General features: G+C 39.6%; 1 protein-coding gene across 1 annotated transcript; it reads right to left on the minus strand.

The window, feature by feature from the left end:
• Nucleotides 1-721: 721 nt before the first annotated feature.
• Nucleotides 722-17,170, minus strand: lhx4 (LIM homeobox 4). The gene is made up of 6 exons (XM_061684425.1): nucleotides 16,996-17,170; nucleotides 13,337-13,508; nucleotides 10,171-10,373; nucleotides 8,107-8,261; nucleotides 7,078-7,249; nucleotides 722-5,888 (listed from the first exon to the last, which is right to left on the minus strand). The coding sequence occupies exons 1-6, from the start codon at nucleotides 17,072-17,074 to the stop codon at nucleotides 5,500-5,502; spliced, it is 1,170 nt and encodes a 389-aa protein (XP_061540409.1). The 5' UTR covers nucleotides 17,075-17,170; the 3' UTR covers nucleotides 722-5,499.
• Between the last annotated feature and the right edge of the window lie 1,905 nt (nucleotides 17,171-19,075).

A 19,075-nucleotide genomic window follows, 5' to 3' on the forward strand; every position in this document is an offset into this window, starting at 1 on the left:
AGGCTTTTCTTGGTATCTGTTACTTTCTATGAGAAGCCTGACGGTTTTGCACTAACACTGATTAGTGTTTTGGAACTGTTCATAATTCCCTCCACCTCGTCTAAGGGTCCAGTTCCAGCAAAAAAAAAAAAAAACGGACCCAAAACATGATGCTGCTACCACCATGCTTTACTGTCGGTATGGTGTCGTCTTGCTAATGAGCAGTGTACCTTTTGGAACTATACGCGAGGATGCTGAGTGGAATACAATGTGTTTGTTTACAACTATGCAGTCCTCATTTGCATGGGCCATGTTTCCAGATCGCCTGCCTCGAGAGATTATTAACATATATTTCACAAAGCACCGCACAATTAGTTAACAGCATGGGGGTTAAAGCGAGCTCAAACAATCTGTTGCAGTCTCTTTAACACTGACAGGATCAGGCAGCTGTTTCTCTACTTGTTTTTTTTCTCGTCACGTCATGTGTCTTTGTGGTCACCCCCACCCTGTGAGCGCATCAATCACTGTTAACTGACCCACCACTGTCTGCTGCTTCTGCTAAATGGATCCCCACAATTGAATCGAGCTCTAAGTGTGTGGTAAATGCTCTCAATGGCTAAATGAATTTGCGGGTTAACTCTCTCTAAAGAGCGTTTGGGTGCAGCAAAAATAATACATATATCTACAGCACACGTATTTTGATATACTAAATTGAACACAAAGCAACTGACTTTAACCCAAAGACAATCCATCTTTATTTTCCTCATATAGATTTGACTGTACACAGTTCGTACCATTACACAGAAGGCATAAATGAATAAATCCAGTGCTCTCCTTTACATCTTTTTCAAAGACACATGGCAATAATAAATAGCACTCATGAAACAAGACGATCAACACGTTGTCAAACTGTACACAATTTACAACAATTAAGATGCAAAGTTTTGAGGCAACGCAGACAGAAAAAAAAAAGTGGTCCTTATGATGTTTTTGTACATGTTTGTATTGGAGAAGTTTTCCGCTTAAAAAACAAAAACAGGGGGCGGGGCAATAGGGGTAATTTGATTAATCTCTTCAGTCAACATAAACAAAACGTGTAAAGATAAAATGCAGCAAATGTGTTCAACACGCTGAAATAAAATTGGCAAAGTTTTCCCACAAAAATGTATAAATGCTGAGAGATGCTATTGCCAAAATTCCAAAGACCCCCTCGTGGCTGTGAGGAACATGGGAATGATATTTTGTGTCCATAATCAAACTTTTCAGTCATCCATCTATCCATTTTCTTCACCGCTTCTCCTCACTAGGGTCGCGGGCTGCCCGAGCCTATCCCAGCTATCTTCGGGCGGGAGGCGGGGTACACCCTGAACCAGTCGCCAGTCAATCGCAGGGCACATATAAACAAACTATCATTCGCGCTCACTATCATACCTACGGGAAATTTAGAGTTCCCAATTAACCTACCATCCATGTTTTTGGGGTGTGGGAAGAACCCGTAGTGCCCAGAGAAAAGCCACCCAGGCACAGGGAGAACATGCAAACGCCACACAGGCGGGGCCGGTCCCCAGAACTGTGAGGCAGATGTGCTAACCAGTCGACCCCCGTGCCCACTTTTCACTCAAATATTCCCAATATTCACAAATGGAGCGTAGTAATATGAACAGAAATAACCATATATTTTAAACACTTGTGGTCACGCTTCTCACCATTCACATCGTGACACTTAGATGCACAATCACCTTGATGTTAATCCTCATCACTCGGCATTCACACAACTAGTTGCTCCACTTCCAGTTGGATGAACAATTGCACTTTTTTTAAAAATATCTGGTTCGCTTAAGAAACTCTGAATTGAACTATACGACATCTCAGTCTCACTAATCCCTCTGACACGCAGGCCAGACCGTTGGAGAACAGGCTGACAACACATCTGGCCTCAGTAAGTAGGATGATAGCGGGTGATAGATGGAGCAGATAGAGCTCCGCTTCACTGAGTAGATTACCAAGAGAAGCCCGGATCAGACAGAGGAAAGTACAGAGTCGAAACAAAGGCGGGGATGCACGTGACGCATTGCAATGTGTTTCAACAGGTCAAACTGTCCCCTTGGAAATTGCTTCAACTTGAACTCACGTTTTCATGTCAAATGTTTTTTTTGCAAGTGTTTAGTTGAACACACAAAATGAATTTGATCAACAATCATAGGCGCCACACTTGGAGTACTAAAATAGGTTTGAAATTAGCAGCTTGTTGGGCCTAGTGGTTAGGACGTCTGCCTCACAGTTGTTAGGTTTACGGTTTGAATCCGGGCTCCGGCCTTCTTGCGTTGGGTTTGCATCTTCTCCCCGTGCTTGTGTGGCTTTTCTCCAGGTACTCCGACTTCCTCCCACATTCCAAAACAATGCATGTTTTAGGGTCATTGAAGATTCGAAATTGTCCATATGTGAGTGTGAATAGTGTGCCCTGCTATTGACTGGCAACCAGTACAAGCTATACCCAGCCTCTCGCCCCAAGTCAGCTGGGATAGGCTCCAGCTCACCCGTGATCCTAATGAGGACAAGCGCTATTGAAAATGCATGGATGGATTAAAGTCATATGAGAATAAGTTGTCATTTACGAGGGGAAAAAAAAAAAAGTATTTTCAGGACAATAATGTCAAAAGTGGGAATCTCACAAGAATAAAGCTGCAATTTTGTGAGGAAAAAAATGTACAGTAATAAAGTTTAGTAGAAGTTTGACAATGTTTTCTCAGTTCTATGTCTTCCTGATCATCAGTAGGAACACTGATGGATTGCGTTTGTCTGTGCTTTCCTGGAAAAGAACTACACGCACAATTTAATGATAATCGACTATTCAGAAACAGCATGGCAGATCTCCAGAGAGACGCAAGAGCTGTTCAGGTTTTTATTTTGCCATTCTTTCAATAATATTGCATATTTTTTCTTGGGGAAATAAACATGACATTATCAAAAAAAAATATTATTCTCAAAACATCTTGCAGTATTATTTATTCTCAAAATTTGATTCTTTTTTTTCTTTTATGACTAATCATTTCTCTCTCTCTCTTTTCCTTTTACAAGTTTTTTCTCTTCCCCCCAAACGTGACCTTAATACTCCTTAGGTTGATATCAAAGTATTTATCCAAGTCAAGGCTGTAAATGCTGCAAGATTCTTCCAACAAGCTCAATTCCAAAAGAAATAATTGAATCGGTTAGGGAAGGGTATTGTGATGGATTAATTGACCGCTAAGAATTTTGGTAATTGAATTGATTGTTAATTAATCGAGTCTCGATAAAAATTGAGGTCAAATGGAGGGAACATCTTTGGAGTGCTGTTGATTTGGTCAAAACTCGTTTGCTGTGTAAAGAAGTATATGAAGTTAAACTACAGTGGCTATAAAGTCTACACACCCTTGTTTAAATGCCAGGTTTTTCTGATGAAAATAAATTAGACCAATATAGATAATTTAAAAACGTTTTTCTGTTGCCATTAATGTGACCTACAATATACAATATGACATATTTTAAGAGGGAAAGTAAAAATAAAAGTAATGTGTTTCAATTGAGTTTTACAGGTCACATTGTTTTGAAACGATTTACCTTGGTCTCATTTTTTTTTTTTTTTTTTACATCACAAAAACTTAGCATTTGAACAGGGATGTGTCGACTTTTTATACCCCCTGTACATCCACACAGACATCTACGATAGCCGACTCATCTAGCCAGCATTAGACTGCTAGCGCAACACTGTCATGGAAACAGTAGTTCAGAACATTCAGAGAGACATTCTCCTAAAAGAAAGATTTTAAAAAATAACAATTGATTGTTAATAGTTAATTTTCCCATAATTGATGGAGGCAGTGTGATCTAAAGCTGATCATTTAAATTGGGTGACAATAACACTGGTATATATATCAGAGCATATGAATGTTTTGCATCTGTAAAATACGGAAAGATGGGCATGTTGTAAAAACTCACTACGTGGCGTCTGTGCCTCTGTTAAATAAATTCGATGTTGAAATAATTTATCGTCACCTCAACCTTCTCGACTGTCTTGATCGTTAAATACTGATGCGCGCCTCGTCAAGAGCACACGGCGTTACACAGACGAGAACAAGTCAGGCACCCACAGATACACAAGTTTGAAAACATCAGCGTCCCGCGTCGACCTCACCCCGTAGAAAAAAACGTCCGCTCGCGGTTTTAAAATAAACACTTGTGCCACAGTGCTTGTAAAATTCTCTCTGCGATGCAACACTGTTTCAGCCTTGTGCATACCCCTCGCCTCCGTTCTCTTCCTCCTTGAATTCAGCTGTTCCTCGTGTGCAGGAAGTGGCGAGAAGTGTAAAGTGCATATAAAAGGCTCGGGATGGTCCGTCAGAAGCATGCGGGCGCCTGCGGATTGACACTCTCACTTGGCTGAGCCTTGACGTTGTGGTTTGTTCTCAATCTCGTTTTTTGAGAAGTGTAGAATGAGCAAGTCAGCATTTGTATGATGCGCTGTTGAGTTTCGCTTGCGCTTCAGTGGTGTCCTCCTAACCTCACTCCACCACGGATGGAAATCCGTTTCAGCCTTTATTTGATATTCTTATATTCAGATTCAGGTCCATGTACTACTACGCTCTTTGATTGCACTAGTAAGAAAATACAGCACACTAGTAGAACATTAAGGGCGCACTATTAAAACTTGGGCCTGACCGATAAAATGGCCGATATTAGCCCTTTTCAAAAAATGTTTTTCTCATTAACACATTGCAACATAAGACAAAGATAATGACATTCAAAGAAAAGTTTTCTTTTTAATCGTCAAAAATCGGCCGATTTCTTTGCCAATTTCTGCCGATTTGTCTCTCTGTTGTAAAGTTAAACAAATACTCATGGACAAAGTATTGTAATTCATACCATTATTTTTGTAAGTGTCAAGGGACCAAAAAATTATTTTATTCATTATATATATTTTTTATTAGTTGGCCGATTAATTGGTTATCAGAATTTTATACTACCAAATATCGTAATCGCCATCAGCCTAAAAATAATCCATATCAGTCGGGCCCTAATTCAAACGACTGTCCTACTAGTTCTGTATTTTATTACTTATTACTATTACTATTATTATTTGTTACTGATAGTATGTATGTATGTATTTATGTATGTTATTACTGTGTTTCTACATGCTCGTAGGTCAAATTTGGTATACTAGTATGAGAACTACTTGTTACCAGTGAAGCAAAACTGTGCACTAGTTGACATCTTCACACTCGTACTACTAGTGAAGTGCTAGATATCAACCAGTCTAATTTTATAATGTCACAAGTGGTAGTAGTAGTAGTAGCAGTAGCACACAGTCGTCAACTAGTGCACAGTTTTGCCTCACTTGTAATGTAGTTGTCCTACTAGTGAGCACGAAGGGCGTACTTGTTCATGGAGCTTAAGGTGGACATCAAGGATATGGAATAAATGCTCAAACGGTTTTCCATAACCACGGGCGTGATAGCAACAAAAAGTCTCGCGTGTGTGTTAGCCTCAGAACTGGGACTGGTCCATCTCGTCCAGCCAGGATGCAGGGCTGGTGGGGAAGTCGGGGTACCCCGTACTGCTCCCCGTGGAGAGGTCTGAGGTGGGACCGCCCGCCATGGCCCTCAGAGCCTGGCCCACGCCGCCCGGCCCGCCCTGCGCCCCCAGAGCGTCCATGGTGAAGGCCAGGTTGTTGAGGAGAGGGGTGTGGCCGGGCAGGGAGGCGATGGAGGAGGGCGACTGCGGCAGACCGTAGGGGCTTCCGGCGCGGATGTCGTGGTACGGCTGCCCCGCCGCGTCCACTGAGAAGCCGCCGTTCAGCGCCGCGCCGCCAGTCATGTCGCCGACGCTCCCGTAGAGCCCGTTGCCGTGGCCCAGGTCTGAGAGCACCTGGTCGTCTGCGGGGGACAGACACTAGTGTCACGGTGTGCACCGAAGCAGTGATTTTCAATGTCATTTTACAATGTCACTTCTGTTGTATATCGGTGAAGCTAAACTAAGCATTGTCTTGTTTGTTTCTGCAAGCCAAAAGAGCTCCTGTCTCCCTTGATTAACTCATCAGCACCACATTGAATAGAAATGAAACTGATTTGACACTGTTTTTGGGGAGTTGCTCTAATTCAAGTTGGCAATAACTTACTGGCAACAGTGTTGCCAGTAAATTACTGGAAATACCCCATGAAAATGTGTCACACTGTAGATATTAGTTTTAAAAGATTCAAGGAATAAGGTTGTCTCATAGGTTTTCATCTGACTGAGGACCTGGTGTTTGCCTGCAAGATGTGTCGGAGGAGAGTGAGGGCAATGTGAATCAACAATGACATTTTGCATTTGCCTGAGAAAAACGATGTCAAGAAAATAAAGACAAAGACAAATGTGATGGCTGACGTTCTCACAACGGTTCACTTAAACATCTTGCAGCATCCTGCCATTAGACTGACAATTTCCTCTCAGTAGTAGTTCTCAAACAGGTATCTCTGGACCCCCAGGGGTCTGCTAACCGTAGCTTGAGTGGCACCAAAATCATTGACCATCAATGTTGTTGTGTCATTTTTAAAAAGTGCACACCTCCATATGACGACTGGTGCAACAATAAAACAAATCTAATTAACCAATTACTCCTTACCTAACTTAACTTTGGACCAGGTAAAAACGGATGTAAATGTGGCAGAATATTAAAACAAAAGGCATAATTTTACAGAATTCCTATTTTTTCAAGAACAGTGTATTTTTCTGAGAATGTCATCCAATTCTTCTTAGAGAACAAATGTCTCCTTTCCTGAATAAAAGGCCTACGTTTATGAGAATAAATACATTTTAAAAATTCACCTGTTAAAATAACTCAATGATCTTTCTTCCTTTGTCAAACGTTAACTGTAATATTACAATAGTTCAACTTTACCTTGAAAAATATGACACTTCCTGGAAGAAAAATACATGGTTGAATTTGTAAAGATGCCAACTTTTTTTTTTTTTTAAATGCAACTAAATCCTTGTAACATCACAACTTTGTTTTTTCTCGAAAAAACATGAATTTGTTATTGTAAGGTGTTTTGAGAACCCTGCTATCAGCTGAAGCTATCGTACCTCTGAAGCTCAGCTCGCTGTCGCTGAGTCCCACGTCGTCCGCCGAGCTCTCCTTCTCCACCTTCGACCCTCCTCGGCTGCGTTTAACACTTTTGTAAAACTGAGTCCAGCGATGGCGACCCGCATCTTTTTTTAGACGCTTTTCCTTCGCTCTGCGGTTCTGGAACCAGACCTGACGAGAGATTTAAAATGACTATCTTTGTTAAAGCACAGCAACGATCCACAGATATGATGATACATCGACGTAAAATGGATATCAAATGTCTGCATATCCCTGATTGAACGCCGTGTTTTTGTGATATAAAAAAAGGAGACCAAGAGAATTGTTTTTCAAACTCTTTCCACCATTGATGTGACCTATTACCTGTTCAACTCAATTGATTTTTTTTAAAAATGTTTTCCAGATGGAAGTAAAAATACACAACTGAGATAATGTGAGAAGAGTATGTGCACACTTGTCCAACCACATTATTTGAATTATTATGATTACTTCCCCTTTTGAAAATATACATTTTTTATTGAATTGTACAGGTTATAGGTCACATTAATGGTAGAAAAATGTTTGAACTCATTTATCTTGGTCTCATTTTTTTATATATATATATATATATATATATATATCACAAACACCTGGTATTTGAACGGGGGTGTGTCGACTTTTTTATTTCCACTATATGTACAAGTGTATGCATGTAGAAATGTGCTCCAACATAATGAGGTAATAACCAACCGATTAAAACCATCGCTGTATATGTACGGTTCAGTTCTACAACTTCATAACCAACATATTGTTAAATGACTACTTTTCAATCATAACTAAGCGTTATTATATTTGTACAGGCCGAATGTGAGGCATTATTTGTATTTGTATCTCATTAGAATGTGCAGGTGTCCTTGCGTGTCCCAAATTAGATATTGTTGGGCATGAGCACAAAAACAAAGTCAGTCATTTTTGTTATTTGTCATCCGCATCTCCTGAGATCAGAAGGAACGTTTTGCCGACAGTTGAGGCTCATGCATCAGTTCTACCTGCACTACTCTCATGTCGAGGCCCGTCTCGGAGGAAAGCTGCTCCCTGACGTGCCGTGCCGGCTTGGGGGAGTTCTTGTAGGCACTTTTGAGGGTCTCCAGCTGCTTGGCCGTGATGGTGGTCCTCGGTCGCTTGGTCCCCGCCTCGGAATCATCTAACAAACATCAGCAGTACAAACAGGTCAGTGACGGTTCCAGTGTGCTCCCTGTGTGTGTGTGTGTTGAGTGAAGTAAACAGTGGCGTGTGGAAGTGCATTATTGTTTTTGTGCGTGTGTCTGAGCCTTGCAGCAGGACAACACACTTATTCTGATTGCGTCACACTACACGCACACGTGAGTGTCGCTTCACTTGACATCAACAACAAGGCGTGCAGAGTCAACTAAAAACTAAACTCACATTCATTTCACTTCTTCGACCTTATTATGCATCCATGTACACATTACATACATACATGCATTCATCCATTGATACGTGATTTAGTTTTTTAAGAGACCAGTGATTCCCAATCACTGTTCTGTACTTTGAGAGAGCATCAGCTGTCCAAATTCACGTAATTGGTCCAAAAATGATACTTTATTTAGTACAAATAATGTATCTTAGTTCATCTATCTTTGCCGATGACATAGAGTGACAGGCAGAGAGATGAAATGCTCTTCTGCTTGATGGCGGAATGTGCTGTTAGTGGATCTATTTATTGTAGTATTACATTTTTTCCCCTGTGGAAAATATTAACTCTTGAGTAGACAAAAGACACGACAAGCACTTTGAGACTCATGAGAATACAATTCAATAATAACTTGCACGCAACGAGAAAGTTCAAATAAAACTGAAGGTTCCAAGAAGTGTCTGCCTATTTCTCCGTAGGCAAGGTCATGCATGCACTGAAAGAAAGTACTCGATTTTGGGTCGCACATGATTGAAATGTGGTAAACTGACTGAAAATAATCAAATAACATACATGACTCTAACACAGTTTAATCATGTGCAACCGATGTACATTGTTGGAATTAGGTACATTCAAACGAATCCCTTTTTCAGTGTCAGTTATCATCTGCCTCATGCCAACCACAGACATCACGCTTTGTCTCACAGCAAAGTGATAATACAAGAGGGAGAGGAACAAAGTCTACTTTCTTATCCTCACACGAAAACAAAAGATTATATTTATAATAATAATTAGCATAGAATACATGACAGTAAGTGCAAAGGAATATATTTTTCTAACATCCACTGAACCTGAATTTGTATACAATTACATTGTAATTATTATGATGTATTACATTAATCCCCGCTATATTACTGTTCACTTATAGCAGATTTTCTTTTGGGTTATTAGAGTTCTTACTCTATTTTTTTTGTACTGATTGTAAATGTTTTCGTGTCATCCATTGCTCTTGTTCATATGTTAAAATGTGTTTGTACAGTTTGTAAAGTGTGTTTAAAGACTTATAAAGAAAGTAAGTGGCATAAATGCTCTACAAACATGCCCGGGGTGTATTTAAATTCTAAATTCTATTCGATTTCACTTGTCTAGAACGAAATCAACGCACAGTTGTTTTTCTTATTTTCTAACAATGGCAAACATCTGAACTCAACATAGTAAGTCAATGTACACGAGTAATATTACAAATTGTTAGCTTAACAGGGTAATTGTTTTGTTTTTGTTTACTTTATGTAAAAATATCAATTAAATGTGCTTGCTAAAATGTTTTATTTTTGTTGTTGTTGCCTTTTTGTCGTGTAGGTTTTCAGTCATCCAGGTCATGGCAATCCACAAATGTTGAATCGAGGAAAGTCGTTTTGTTTTTTCAGGGCTTCTTATTTTATCATTTATTGTTATTTTATTTCCATTGATCTAAACGTGTATTTCTATTTTTCCTACCTTGCCACTTATTAAATTCCACACTTCAAGGCACACGTTTTTTTTTTTGTTTTTTTTTAGATTTTCTTTTTTTTCCCCAATATCATGACAATTTTGTGTTGCTCTTTGCTGCTGCAACATGTACATTTCTCCTCTACTCAGGACTGACGAATGGTCATTTATGTGATGTGTGCCGACTAACCGTTCTGTTTGGCCGTCTCGTAGTCCACCTTGCACACCAGCCTGCCGTCCTCCATGAGGTAGAACTCATCCCCGGTGGCCAGCTGCCTGCTGCACATGATGCACGCGAAGCAGGGCAAGTGGTACACAAAGTCCTGCGCCTTCCGCACCACCTGCGTGGGAGGGATCCCCTGTTGGCAGGATGCACATTTTGTTCCGAATCGCCTGCGGGGAGATACAAAGAAGTATGCCAGGTTAAGACCATGAAGATGGAGACCAGCTGAGATTAAAGTAGTTTCCCATCCTAGACTGTTGCAGTACGTCTTTTCCTCTCAACTGCAGTTAAGAGTGATGGTGCACCGTCTGTGTTAATAGAACCTCCAGCTGTTGAAACGGGAAAAAATCAGCACTGGAATGCATTTCTGTTAACGATAGACCTGTCTGCGACTTGATGGATGGAGAAGATCAATGCACTGCGGCCAGTGTGTGTGTGTGTGTGTGTGCGTGCGCGTACGTGTGTGGGTGTTGATGTGTTTGCAGAAGAAGTACAGAAGATAAAGAAGAGGAGGAGGAGAAAAGGAGAAGAGGAAGAGGAGGGTGCCTCCCAGTAAACACACCCTGAGGAGGACCAATAAAATACTGACTCAGGAGAGGCTCTAAATCACACCAGGGAGCCTGAGACATTAAAGAAAGCAAGGTGAAGCCACCATTAGGTATACATGCACACTCCACTGAGAGCTGTGAGCAACATTCTGCATTTACAAAACAACAATGCTCATTGACAAATATGTATTTAATGTTAATATTATATTTAGTATTGTGGTTGTAGTTCGCGGTAATGTGCAATTGCACTGCAGCAAACTGACAGCTGTGTTTAGTTACGTGAGCGGGTTCAAGTACAGGAAAGAGCTCGGACGTAGTGCAGGTCTACATTATTGCTCAATGATTTGAAGCAAAACCGACTAAAGGTAATTTTTTTTTTTTTTTTTACTTGGGCCAATTCACCAAATAGGTGCCATCATATGTAGAAATGCACGATAAAATGACATGTGAAATACATTTCTATGAAACAAAAGTGTCCTGCACAGTAATCTCATTCCCGATTTGTTACATACAATTTTTAAAAATATATATAGAAACTATGTTGAACACTGGAAAAAAAGCAATTGTTGCCTGTCTCTGCTTTCTAAAATTAGAGTTTACCATGAAATACAATAATTTAAATCCTTTAGAAATGTTATATTTTCTACATATTTATGTTACTGTTTATCCCAACTAATAGTTTAAAGTCAAACATGTTACCCCCTCTCCAAATTTGGGAATCTTCCACAAGTCACGTGGACCACAGGAAGTTGCATCATACAGATGCTGTGCAGGCCGTGGGAAGGCCAAAAGTAAGTTCACTTACTTCTTTTTATGTATATTTTTATTTATATTATAGCTATGACCTGGCAGGGGTTGGGGGATAAAATCTCAGCACGGTCCTGTTACGTGAATAATTTGTATGATGTCATGTCTTCATTTTTTTCAATCTTTATTTTGTTGTGTTATTTTATTTTTATTTTGTTTTGTTTTAAAATTAAAACATTTTTGGGGTTGTATCACAATAATGTGCTTAGTGTCAACATGGTATTAGCATCAACCCCATGTCGCTATAGTTCATGTTTTTACTAATATTATGCTAAAAACTCATTCCTGTCACATTCAGTCTTGTTACTCAAATGAGGAGTTTCACTAAAATAAAACATTCATTCATTGATTTATTTTTTTTTTGTACCGCTTATCTTCACTAGTGTTGCGGTAAAATAAAACAATGACATACAAAAAATAAGTTGCCTGAGATGTGCCAATAGAAATTAGGCATCCTGCAGGTCCGAAGTCCCAACATTGGACGTATTCTCAAACAAGATTAACACACAAACTAAAAAGAAGGGAAAAAAAGACTCATAAAAAGTCCAACTCATTTTCCTCTGTAATGCCTCAGAAATCCAATTGGAGGGGAAAAAAAAAATAAAAAAAAATTGAGGTTTATAATACATGAATTGATGATATAAATCAGTGGTTCTCATCTGGCAGGTCAGGACCCAAAAGTAGGTCAAGGCTTAATCATGGGTGGGTCGCGGACAGGAAGTAAAAATATTAAAGGCTGTCATAGCATGACTGACATACTGTTTTTTAAATTCATTGTTTTGTATTCATATTTTGATGCAAATCCTACATTTACTGTAATTACGACTTCACCGCTTAGTCAGCGTAGATTTGCGTTCCGACTTACAGTGTGTACAATTTGTGAAAGCGAAACTAAGGAGTCCCTGTACAGTGAAGCATTTAGCACGCATCCCAGCCTTAGCTTTTAATTACGAAATAGCATGATTTTAACAGGCATGTGTCAGAAAGGCAGCGCACACCCTCCCTTTGAGCCTCAGTTTCTTAACAAGCTGCTCCGAAAGCTCATTTAAACATGTAAGCGTAGTGTATTTCCGTTGAAAAATATGACGAAATACATGTTTTCAAGGCTATTTTTGAGTGGTGCGTTGTTTTCCCTGAGCAAGACACTTAACTCACATCGCCGACGAACGAATGAAGGTTGGATGTTTTGGTGGTGGTCGGAGGGGCCGTCGGCGCAGAATGGCAGTCACGCGTCCCTCAGACTGTGCGAGGGCAGCTGTTGCTACACAAGTGGCTTACCGCCGCCAGGGTTTGACTGTACAGTGACTGAATAATGCCTGCAATTTTAAAACACCTTTGAGTACCTTGAAAAGAGCTATATAAGTGGGATGCATTATTATTAGTAGTATTATTATTATTATTGTTATTATTAGTCTTTTTTCTTTATTGTTCTTGTTTAAAGTGGGTCGCGACTTAACAAGTGTGCCAACAAAACAAACAAATCTCAGAAGTGTTATAAAATATTCAAATGACGAATGTTAATAATTTATCGTAATTAACACTTGTTGCGTTGTTTTTTTCCCCCCGTACATTTAGTATGGCCCTTCGAGAACTTTTATAAAAACTCAAATGGTCCCTGACAGGAAAAAGGTTCCACCCGATTTATTCCTCTCCTATGCCGTATGCAAACACAAAGAGAGGAAGGTTAAATGAACCCTCAGCTCATTTGACAAGACTCCGCTGAATACATTTGGGTTAGTAGGTCATGAGAAAGGTGAAAGGGCGAAAAAGAGACCGACTTAAAGAAATCCTCCTTGCAGTAGACGCTGCCGGCCCTGGAGAAGCACTTGTCGGCCAGCGGCGTGTGGCAGTCGGCGCACTTGAGGCACTTGGAGTGCCAGTGTCTGTCCAGGACCTTCAGGATGAACTTGTCCACGATGTGCTGGCTGCAGCCCGCACACTGAGGAATCTCTGTGAGGTGGGCAACACACACACACACACACACACACACACACATTTGACACATGCAACTTTTGGTGTCTTTATTATATACTGTATCTATGTAAATACTATGGCTGGCATTTAATATACTGCCCGTTAAGATATGGAAAATATCAGATGAGTAGTCCCTTCAGCACTACCGCAATGTGAATAATGGTCAGGCAAAGAACCATTTTAGTAATATAAATGGTTGTTCTGAATTGTGGTGGGGAACCTATGAGCCGTGGGTCAAAGATGGCCCCCGGCTTGCCATGTGATTTGAAAAAAAAACAAAAAAACTTTTTTTTTTTTTTTTTAAACACAACAATATTTGACCTACTAAAGCTAGTAATATACAATAACAAAAATGCTATTGTGGAATTCCTTTTTATAAATTAAGTATGGCCCTTAGAGGCATTCTAAAAGCTGATAGGAAAAAGGTCGCTATCGCAGGTGTCAAACTCAAGGCCTGAGGACCAGATCTGGCCCGCGACATCATTTTATGTGGCCCTCGAAAGCAAATAGTGAGTCTGCTCCATGTCTCTTGGTCTTTTCATTTTGGCAGAAACTCTGTACCTCCCTTTAACCAGTTTTACAAGCTTTTGTTGTACACGAAAAGATGTACTTGTCATTATTTTCCTTGACGTCTTATTTCAAATGCAATTTCTTGTTAAAAGTATATATAATAACAATCAAATGCAATGTCAAAACCACATCCGACAGTATGTGTGTCAAACTCAAAGCCCGGGGGCCAGATCTGGTCTGCTGCATGTCTTTACGTGGCCCTTTTAAAGCAAATAGTACTTCTACTTTGTTTCTTCTCCAATGAATGTTCTCTTTTTATTTTCTCTGAAAATATGAGCCAACATTACAAATGTTCTTAACCAGTTTTAAAAGCATTTATTTTCACCAAATTCCTACTTTCCATAAATTGGACAATAGTTGTCTTTTCCATGACTTCTGATTTAAAATGTAATTTGTTCTTTAAAAAATATATGATAACAATGATGTGCAGGGACAATTTGTGTGTATGTAATAATATGAGTTAATTATACATTTACGCTGTGTATGATTTGCAGTCAGAACATCTCTATGAGCAGGAAACCTTAACTATGATGTTGCCCGCATTGAAAATGAACTTGACACTCCTGGTTTGTTTCATGTTTAAACGGCCATGTGAGATCAACCCATAAACCTTAAGAAAATCATGAAAATGATACATAATGATGGTACAGTGAAATAGCTAAATGGATACTATCACGATAAATAAATAAAACAATGCAAAATGTCAAGATGAAAATGCAGATAAAATGGCACTTTTTAAATGAGCCATATTAGGGTTTAATAAAACGGGCTCCAATTTGAGCGTATTATTATTATATTTTCCAAATGTTGTATTAACATGCACATTCAGTCTAGTGTTTTCCCATAAATGTTTAATTAACTTCCTTTCAATTGCGATTAAAAGCACATCAGCAGGCATGAATTGGCACGTGTGTGTCTCTGTCCATGGTGCTGACGGTTTTTCGATTATTTCGGTTGTTGTTTGTTTTTTATATGACACAAAGTTGATACAGTGTTGGTGCTTTGAAAAGAGACATATATTGTAAATAATCAACTGAAGGAGTTGACTTCTTTTTTTTTTTTTTTGATGAACAAAAGCCTTATTGGGACCATTCCATTCAGACATGACCGTGCAATCGGAGTTATGACAAATTCAGCAATTGTTACATTATTTCAATGCAAAAAAAATAAATAAATAAACAGGAAGAATACTAAATTGGTCAACGCGTCACAATAAGTGCTTATTTTGACTCACAGCATTCCCCCCCATTAAATCCTGGACACAGCATTGACTGGCTCACATAACCTCAAAATGAATAATCATATTTGTCACACTTCTTGATCCAAATAGCAGCAATAATCCTCCATTCCATTTTGTAATACAGTTTTACACATTATTTTCTTTGATTCAAGAGTCCAAATATGCCAACATTTTAAAATCGATCACCCTCAAGTGCTCGCTTTGAAATTCTTAGAAAGGATTACACTGAAAAAAAGTACATCATTTGATCATGTACATATGTTGCACGTGATTAAAATGTGTTAAACTGAGGTCATTTTCCTCTCCTGGAAAATAATAGAACAATATATGTTATTTGAACACATTTTAATTATGTTCGAATGAAGCAAATTCAAAGGATTTTTTTCTTAGTGTATTATTATGACAAGTTGAATGCATCATTAAAGTAAATTGGTGATTCATTTTCCCAGTGTCTTTTGTTTGTGACTATGACAAATTTGAAATGAAAATATTAAGATGTGGAAATAACGAACATGATTTACAAGAGGCATTTAAACAAAGCAACAAGATGTGGAAAAGAACGATGCTGAAATGTCTCTCATCTCCAATCGGTTGCCATGACTCCAGTCCGCATCATCATCATCTCAATGAACCTCATCATTTTCATCACCTCAACCAGGCAAGTGGTCACACACCGGACGCATCCACATTTTCTCCAAATTCCAGTTTCCCCCCCCCCCCCCCCCCCCTCTATTTAATTCGTTGCTTAAATTTTCAAGCCTGACAAACAAACAAACAAACAAACAAACAAAAACCAAAACATCTCTTTCATTCCTAGAAAAATAAATGCAGGTTTTAAATCCACGCAGGATGTTGGCACCGCAGGGGGCTGAGTGGCAGGATCTTTATCCAATCTTTTAATCTGCCTCGATGTATAACATTAAATAGCGTAATCCCAGCACATGTAGTCTGTTTAAAATAGATATTAATTAAAATATATTTGCTTAGAAATTATTAAAGCGCACTTTTTAAAATTAGATTAACGTGGATTCATTTCTTCTTAGTGCAGACAGGAAAGCTTTAAAGAATGAGGTCGCAGCAGAAATATTTAGTTGCGATCACATGATGTGCTATTATAATAAATACAGAGAGGATAACACGATCAATTTGATGGAGACAGAATTACAAATTCTATTTGTCAAGATCTTTTCCTCTCATTAATTGCATTCAAATTAGGGCGAAATATTGCGCAACGTGAAGCGCGCGCGGACGCAAAGGCCTTTTAACAAACACAATGCACGCACATGATTAGAAAGGCCACGCAGTCCTGCTTTTAACATTTGAATACATGATCTTCCCCCCCCCCCCCAAAAGAGAACTAAACAAACTGAAAACCAATGCGGAGGTGCCGCCTTTTCGAAATAAAACCAAACGAATACGAATTGATATTAAAAGCAAAACGCATACATTTGCCCTGTAGTTGCGTGAAGAACATGGGTGTGTGTGTGTGTGTGTGTGGGTGGGGGGTGGTAGGGGGGGGGGGGGGGTACACCGCGTGATACATCCTACAGCTAAGATGTGATCTAACGTCACTCATAACATAGATGGAATGGCAACAAAAATCGATTAAAATAGAATAAAAATCACACAAACAGGAGGAATAGGTGTCCTTACGTTGCAGTGGCACTCCCAGGATGTCCGGTAAACTCTTAACGGGACTCTCTGTGGGAAGGACCGCCGCACTTTGCATCATTGTGATCCGACACGCGCACGCACATACACTCGCAACACGGTGGGCGCGCTCCCCACCCTCTCCTGTCTTCTCAATGTTAAAAAAGAAAAGAAAGAAAAAAAAAAAAAGAAAGGAAGGAAGGGGGGAAAGGAACGAAACAGGTGTGTCAGTGATGCTCTTATGTCCGACAATGGAGGGACGGCGTCCGTGCTCGTGCTGGGCCGCGCCGAGCTCTTTTTTGGAGGGGACCGAGACAGGCTGCTGAGTCCTGCAGGGGCGGCAGGGCGTGACGTCATCGCGGCACAGGCTCGCCCAGAGCCAATGGGAACGTTCCTCCACCATCGCCCCCCATTCTCCCTCCTCCTTTGAGCATCCTCCATGAGTCGGTGTGCAAGGAGGAGAGGCGGGCCGCTGAGCCCATAAATAGCTCACTGCAGTGTGAGTGGCCCCCAGAGGAACCCCGGGACCACCGTGGAGGACGACCCCCAAAACCAGGAACTTCAAGCCTGCTAAGTTAGTTGAAAAAAGAATCAGTATGAATAGCAGTGGGATGATTGGCTTGTTATGTTGTCATAAGTAAGAATAATGTGGCGAGGCCAGTGGTGTGTAAAGGGGGTATGCTACATCATTTATTTTGCTTCCCATCGACAAACAATACAAATAAGGAGTGATAATGTAATGGTTGAGGATGTGCTATACAGTTGCAGTCTTAAGCGACAAGTTGACACGGTGATTCGAAATGATTTTCCCATCTTGAAGCCATCGTAAACATGGGCGCAGGCGGAATGTTCTGGCTGCGCCCTACAATTCATTGACACTACTTGTTCTCATACTGTATGCACTAGATGTATAAAGCGATCATAATAATAATTTATGAACATCTCCTGCAGTGTTCCCTTTGCTGTATTGCGATTTACCTACTGCAGATTCAGTGCATTGCGCATTTATTTTCGTATTCATATCGCGCATAATTTGCCATATCGCAGGATTTCGAGTGTATGCTGTAATTTATTTTTGGGATTAAAACATTCACATTTATATATATATATATATATATATATATATATATATTTTTAAATCATTAAAACACATATTACAAGGAATCAGGTGCACAACACGACTGTGTATTATTGTATTTTTAAGAGTTTAAAAGGTGTTTGGTAGCGATTAATATGCATGCGGGGAAGATTACGGTTCATGCAGCTTTCAAATATGTATGAATAAAGAAAAAGGTGGTCTCTACTTCCTGGATTTCGTGTATTGCGGGGTGGTCCGCAACCTGCCCTCCAGAATCAACGAAAGATTACAGTACACTTCATTTCCCCTTATCTTTAAATAAAGGGATTGTATGCATGAAAGTGGCATTTTCTTCGGTACAATACAAGTCATCTTATTTTCTTATACTGAAGCAAAATGCCAAAATAAATATGATCAATATACGGTAAGTGTGACATCAATACTAGCCACCACAATCTTATTTTGAAGCAAAAAGAAAATACATATGGATGTCAATAGGATGTTGCCATTGTCCTACTCACTCTTATTTTGTTTTCTTATAGTTAAGCAATTAACATGTCAGGCTACAGGTGGAATGAAACGCTTCACAGTTCGTATACTGTTCTTCTAGTTGAGCAATAATAAATCACAATCGTATTCTAACCATTACTGCACGTGAAGCTGCACGCACGCTTATTTGCTTTTATTGAAGCAAAACATGGATGGAAAAGGGGATGTCGACACTGTGAGACATTCATTTCCCCCCAAAGTCATAACAAGTAAAGATGCAGGTGGGAGCTTCATGCTTCGCTATTCGCAAGCCATCTTATTTCCTTATAGATATGCAATGGTACTATAAGGGTAGAGGGGGGATACAATGATAACACAGCCCATTAAAAAAACATAAATAACATATTCTAGAACGATGATAAGTATACTCGGGATGTACCACACAAGATTATTTTCTTCCCTAAATAATGGTATGGTATAGTATAGATTATTGTATCATATGTATATGCTGTACTG

The sequence above is a fragment of the Phycodurus eques genome, chromosome 8 (assembly GCF_024500275.1).
Source record: "Phycodurus eques isolate BA_2022a chromosome 8, UOR_Pequ_1.1, whole genome shotgun sequence".
Lineage (NCBI taxonomy): Eukaryota > Metazoa > Chordata > Actinopteri > Syngnathiformes > Syngnathidae > Phycodurus > Phycodurus eques.